Below are 6,321 nucleotides of genomic sequence, written 5' to 3'. Positions count from 1 at the left end.
CGTCGGGGGAGCTACTTAGGAGAGTCTTGGAGCTCCCACCGACGCGGGATCATTGAGTTATCTTACCAAGTCAGTGTGTGTTAGCGTAGGTCTGTGCTGTGCGTATATGCCCGCCGAGGGTTAGTGTTGACGGCTGCGTCTCTGGTTTCCCTACAGGCGGAGGAGTGGTCCGGAGAGGCAGCACGCACAGGGGTGCGGAAACACAACAGCGGGGAGCACGAGCACAGATATCGGAGGGAAGCACGCACACGGGGTTCAAGGGAGCAACGGGGAGTTATTGTATTTACAGCCTTTTCACTGTAAATAAAGAGCACTGTTTGCATCGCAGAGTCTGCGTTTTGGGTCCTCCTTTCCCCACATCTCCACGGTCTGCCAGCCAGACCGTGACACTTTGAGTCTTTAACTCCACCTACACTGGTGATGGGGCAGGAGTCTAAGCACAGATGCCCTTTTGTCCTGGGAGGTGTTCCCAAGCTTACAGAGACACAACCTTTCCAGTGTCCGGAATCTGCCCTGAGGCCTCCACCCACCAGGACAAGCCTGACACACCTCAGCTGGGACATGGACGGGCCTTTAACCACTCAGCTGCCTCCTTCTGTTTTTAATCCTGACTATCTTTTTATACTTCCTCGAGCATCTTATCCATCTTGTCCTAACACCTTCATCTCTCATCCAAAGCACTCTTCTGGGAACTGTTGAAAGGTGTGAAACACAGTCATCCTTTCTCTCTCCAGATTCACCATCACATGCTCATGAACATCAGCAGCGTCCAGCTCGTGGACAGTTTGTAAAATCTGTCACAGGTGTCAGTTTCCAGCAGTGAGTCTGTGAGAAGTGTGTGTCTGTCCCAGTTTATCAGCTTCAATCTGCCACTACTGTGTGTGTGTGTGTGTGTGTGTGTGTGTGTGTGTGTGTGTGTGTGTGTGTGTGTGTGTGTGGTGGACAGTAGGTCAGTGTCTGTGTCCTCAGGCTCTGGAGCACCACACAGCTGCTCCCTGTTTTCACGCTTCTACAGACAAAATGATACCAACTCACAAAACACTTCCCCTGAGCGTGTCTGTGTGTGTGTCTGTGTGTGTATTTGTGTGTGTGTGTAACACAGGACCGCGGGATGTTGCTGTTTAAATGCCTCCCATCTGCTCTTTAGTTAGAAATGTGAACTCCGAGTGGATTATAATTCCAGAGGTGTGACATCTGTCTAAACATGTTCACGTTTCATCGCTTTGCTGCTTAAAAACATGCAGAGAAGTTCAATATTTTTCTGTTGTTGCTCTTTCAAAAGCTCAGCTTTTATATCTCAAGTTTGCTCCGTTTGCTCATTAAACTGAGCGCGAATATCGATTTGGTGTCTCTGACTTGATGCTGTGAAGGCGGCGTCACACTCACATCGCTCTGTGTCTTGCTCAGCTCTTTGGCAAACACGGTCTCGATGGTTTGGGGCATCTGGGCATAGAGACTACAGCCGGCTTCTTTCTTGCTCTCCTCCCTGTAAGCTTTCTGCGACACAAACACGTGAACCACATCAACAGACGCCGACCACATCAGGACGTCTTTTAAAAAAGCATTTTGCTTTACTGTCTCACCAGCATTTATTTTAAAGTTCTGCATAATTAGAGATTTCATAATGAAATATTTATTATTATGAGGCTGATGCATCATAAATCTGCTCAAAAAATATGATCACAACAGTTGTGTGTGCTGAGGTCTACCAGAATGTAATGACGCCTGCCTGACTTACACAGTTAAGCTGATTTTAATGATTTTCATCTCTAAACTGGAAACACTGCACCGAGCTACAGACTGATTAAAAAACAACATAAAGTGCAGCAGCACATGTGCACAGGTAAACAAATGGAAATGCCCTGTTGGTTTGCTGAACAGCAGTTGTTCCCATGTGCTGCTCCCCCGTGATCCCATGAGGCAAAAATAAAGCAAATCCTGCCTGAAAACTCAATGATCAACCATAAAACTTTAAATAGATTTTTTCTGTTACTACACAAACATCCTTTTTATAAGAAACAACACTGTTATCATAGCAAAAAACCTTCATGCCAATGATACTGTAATGCACAGAAAATCTGAAAAGCAGGTAAATCTCACTGTTAACTTGTTCTGCATTTGTAATAAGAATCTGAAAGGTAGAGACAGTCTCCAACCAGAGCTGCACAAACATTCACAAAACGATTAAATGTGTGTTATAAATACAACATCAGCACTTCTGTATCAAGACACCAGTACTTCAAAGGAAGTGCGTCGTGATATTTGGCCCTGCCTTGTTCAAAAACAGCAAACGGGAACAATCCCGCCTGTAAAGCGAACCTGCTGCTGACTCACAACATGCTCATGAAGGTTCAGAGAGCAGTGGCTGCATGTTTAAATGTACCTCGCTGTGCAGCTGGCTCTGCTCCTTGGCATGCTGAGTTTCTTTGGTCTCGGGCAGCAGAGAGTACAGACACTTCACCATCTCCTTCTTACCCGCCTCTTTGTATTTATTCTGGGTGATGAAAACAAGACAGGAGATTAATAACTGCTCAGTGACACTGAGCACACGCCTGCACCTCACACTGCATCTGATTCTGTCTGTGTTTGAATAGATTTGGAGCTTGCACTGACATCTTTATAACAGAAGTATGCAGCATGCAGGCCTGGAGCACGGGGAGCACAGAATATACAGCTGTTTGCAGATGACACTCAATTCTAAAACTGAAAAAGCTGACAGAAAGAAAATCAGCCTAAATCCAAATTAAAGACCTCCATATTTATGATTTTTAGGCTATTTACAGTAAGTTCACGAAGCCAGACGTTAGTAAAATGTTACCAGCAAAAACAGCAAACACAGAAAGCTTTTTTATTCCCCACATTCACAGAGTTGTATTTGATTTATTTTTATACATGCTTAATTTTCAATGTGCAATCAAACTGTGAACACACACAGCTCCCACCTCGCTGTGTGTCTCAGCCATCTCTTTAACAAACTGAGTCTCCAGAGTTTCAGGCAGCAGCGAGTACAAAGTGTTGGGCAGATCCTCTTTGTCCTTCTTGTATTTTGACTAGAAGAGCCAGACGCACAGAGGAAAAAACACATTGAGAGATATATTTGCTATATTTCTGAGAGAAGCAGTAAATTTACATACCATGAACAGAACAGTACTTGACATAAACATACAGGGCTGTTAGTTTCTAAACACTCCACAGTTTTGGAGCATATTTTGTCAAATTTGACCTAAATAGGTGTAAATGAGTAAATCTGGTGCATGCTGCAGCTCACCTCGCTCTGAAATTCTGAGATGTGCTTAACAAACTCCATCTCTTTGGTCTCCGGCATCTGATGGAAAACACTGCTGCTGATCTCCTGTCTGCCTTTCTGCTTGTATTTATTCTGCAGCACACAAACATGCAGAGTCAGATGATGAAAAAGTGTCCAGAGAAAAATGAGAACAGTAAATTAGGATGTTGTAACAACATCAACACGATGAATCATTGGGATTTTTTTTTTTAGCAATTTTATGACACAGAACAAGCTGCAGTGAAACTATTGGACCAACATGTTGTTACACGTTGCGGACGTCGGCCCACCTCACTCTGAAGCTCCGTCACTGCTTTAGCAAACTTGATCTCCTCTGTCTCAGGCAGCAGTGAGTACAGGTTGGTGCTCAGCTCCTTCTTACCGTCCTTGTATTTCACCTGGAGAGCAGAGACACACTCGGTTAATCATACACCGTAACAGAAAAAAATCTACACAAAAAAGTCAGAATTTGTTCTATCTACAGACGTTTTATATGAGCGGGAGAACGATCAAAGTCAAGCTCAATAAAAAAAAAAATTGATGCAGAAAAAATGGTAGACACGGACAGAAAGTACTCAAACTCAGCCGAACAAAAACGAAATCAAAAATGGACCCCGAACTTGTTAACAAACAAACAAACAAACAAACAAACAAACAAACAAACAAACAAACAAACAAACAAACAAACAAACACCTGACAATTTAAACCCGATACCAAAACTTCAAACACTAAATCATCAATTAAAAGTGAAATTAATTAAATACAATTGTAAACAGATAAATACTGTATTAAATGTTTTAAACAAGATTATTCTACATTTAAGTCATTATTTAATATTTAATGAATTAATTCTGATTTGAAATAATAATTGACACATTTATTTGCATTTTTTTTTTTTTTTTTTTTTTTTTTTTTTTTTGTGTGTGTGTGTGTGTGTGTGTTTGTGTGTGTGTGTGTGTGTGTGTGTGTGTGTTGTGTGTGTGTGGGACCACACAGTGGCCTTGTTGCCTTGTTATTTGCACCCTTTTGACACCCTTGTGTACAAAAAAGTACACAAACAAAATCTGCCATAAAATACTGACACAACAACATTATTTTTTAATTTTATTTCTTTTTTTCAGAAATCATTTCTCCAACTTGAGGCCTTTTCAAAACGTTTAAACATGAAATCATTTTCAGGACTTTATCCTTTAAATGTCAGTTTAAACGTCTGAACTACTGCAAAAAAACACAATAATTATTTTCATATAAGAAACAGAATGGTGACGGGAACAACACTGATCTGACTGCATTAACGTTTTTGGTGTACAGTGATGCCAAATTTGTGCGTGTACATGAACGTGTAGAAAAATGTACGTATTGACTTTCTTACTTCAGTCTTTTCCTCCTTTTTTCTGTGGAAATGTTTGTTGCCTCCTGTGGATTTTATTCCAGTCTTTTTGTTTTTCAAACTAAGTTTTCTGTTGTTTTCTTTCTTTAATAACTCTGTTTTCCTGCTGTTGTAACGAACTTGCCTCACGTGTCATTGATTGTTTTAACCTGCGTTCTTCCTGCGTCTCTTTGTGTAAGCAGTAAACGCTCTGATTCTTATATAGTGCTTTTCTACACTCCCGAGTACTCAAAGTGCACATTCATCCAATCACACAAGCACTTTCTTCTTTGCTTTTCAGTGCTTACTAACTACATTCACACACATTCACACTCCGATGGATGCATCGAGAGCAACTTGGGGTTAATATGTTGCCCGAGGATGTTTGACATGCAGACTACAGGGAGCCAAGGATCAAACGACCGACCTTCTGATCAGTAGATGCCCTCCTCTACCTCCTGAGCTACAGCCACCCCTCAAAGAAGCGTGTCGGCAGCCGTGTACCAGACTATCTACAGTACAAAGGTTTCCTTCCTGTTGAGGCGTCTTTATGTGCAGCCCTGTTTGTTGCTGTTATTCGCTCCATGTTTCTTCGTGTTTACTTCTTGGATATCTGTGTTACTTCACCTTCTGGACTTTGATAATTTTGGAACTTTTTTCTATAAACTGAAATAAAAGCTTGACTTCTGTTACTTCCATCTGCTTTGGTGTCTGTATTTGGCTCCTCACTCCAGTCCTCTCAAAACAGATGGATTATTATTTGGCAGAAACTGCAGTTTTTAAAAATATAAAAACATCAAGCCTGGGGTGCCTGGAAAGGTGGATAAAATTCACAGATAAATGAGAATAACAGCACTGATATTGGTATGGAAAATATGTACTTTATAATACGTGTCAGCCTGTTGTATTCTTATGTATGTCAGGTATTTATCATGTGCCATGTGAGGGAGATTGCTATGATTTAATGATGCTTGCACAAAGTCAATAAAGAGCCGTAAATCTCTTGAATTTTTTTCTGACAGTCACATCTCGAACCTGACTTTGTAGCTCAGTAGCCTCTTTAGCATGCTGAGTCTCCAGTGTTTCAGGCAGCTGATGGTACAGACAGCTGGTCGCCTCCTTTTTGCTCGCCTCCTTGTACTTGGCCTAAAGAAAACATCAGTCAGAATATTTGCTTGCAGGTTCAAAACAACATAACCGAACATTAAAAAGCCACATTGTTGCCATCAGTCTCATTGGCGGCTCACAGACCGTAAACATGGACACTTTTTGGACTGTGATTTACTTTTGAACCAGCATCTGCAGGTGTAAAGATAATAACTACTGAGTCACTGATTCTTAGAAAGTTACATCCTCTGTGTTTATTGTGCAGGTAATAATAAAACACTTGGATGGATTTATGACTAACTCACTTTTAGTTTAACAGTCAAGAACAGACACAACAACTCTATGATCCTGTTAACTAAAAATGAAATGCTCTCGTTTTCCTCACCTCACTCTGCAGCTCAGACACAGTTCGTGCTAACTGAGTCTCGGCTGTTTCTGGTAGATGCGAGTAGAGACTCTGAGAGAGGCTCTTGATGCCGTTCTCCTTGTATTTACACTGCAGAGGGAAAAAGAAAGACCTAAGGCCCAGTGACCCCCAATCCTGAACTAATTCAGACA

At 41.4% G+C, this 6,321-nt stretch overlaps 2 protein-coding genes across 2 annotated transcripts in view; both read right to left on the bottom strand.

The window, feature by feature from the left end:
• The window catches only part of LOC102300397 (nebulin), a gene marked incomplete at its 3' end in the record, with an annotated part of 74,303 nt that overhangs the window by 13,082 nt on the left and 54,900 nt on the right, over positions 1-6,321 (bottom strand). Inside the window, 7 exon segments of the mRNA XM_042215763.1 lie at positions 1,387-1,497; positions 2,384-2,494; positions 2,943-3,050; positions 3,269-3,379; positions 3,577-3,684; positions 5,692-5,802; positions 6,149-6,259. Of these exon segments, the coding sequence (XP_042071697.1) occupies positions 1,387-1,497; positions 2,384-2,494; positions 2,943-3,050; positions 3,269-3,379; positions 3,577-3,684; positions 5,692-5,802; positions 6,149-6,259 (771 nt within the window).
• nebl (nebulette) overlaps positions 1-6,321 on the bottom strand; it is a 25,323-nt gene that overhangs the window by 17,290 nt on the left and 1,712 nt on the right. Inside the window, exons 2-8 of the mRNA XM_042215762.1 lie at positions 6,149-6,259; positions 5,692-5,802; positions 3,577-3,684; positions 3,269-3,379; positions 2,943-3,050; positions 2,384-2,494; positions 1,387-1,497 (exon numbers count right to left, since the gene is read on the bottom strand). Coding sequence (XP_042071696.1) covers positions 1,387-1,497; positions 2,384-2,494; positions 2,943-3,050; positions 3,269-3,379; positions 3,577-3,684; positions 5,692-5,802; positions 6,149-6,259 — 771 coding nt within the window. The remainder of the gene's footprint in view (positions 1-1,386; positions 1,498-2,383; positions 2,495-2,942; positions 3,051-3,268; positions 3,380-3,576; positions 3,685-5,691; positions 5,803-6,148; positions 6,260-6,321) is intronic.

The sequence above is a fragment of the Haplochromis burtoni genome, unplaced genomic scaffold, assembly GCF_018398535.1.
Source record: "Haplochromis burtoni strain Fernald_Lab_line unplaced genomic scaffold, NCSU_Asbu1 Contig_817, whole genome shotgun sequence".
In the NCBI taxonomy this organism is placed as follows: Eukaryota; Metazoa; Chordata; class Actinopteri; order Cichliformes; family Cichlidae; genus Haplochromis; species Haplochromis burtoni.
Note: the sequence above shows the minus strand (reverse complement) of the source record. Positions and strands in the feature narration are given on the sequence as shown.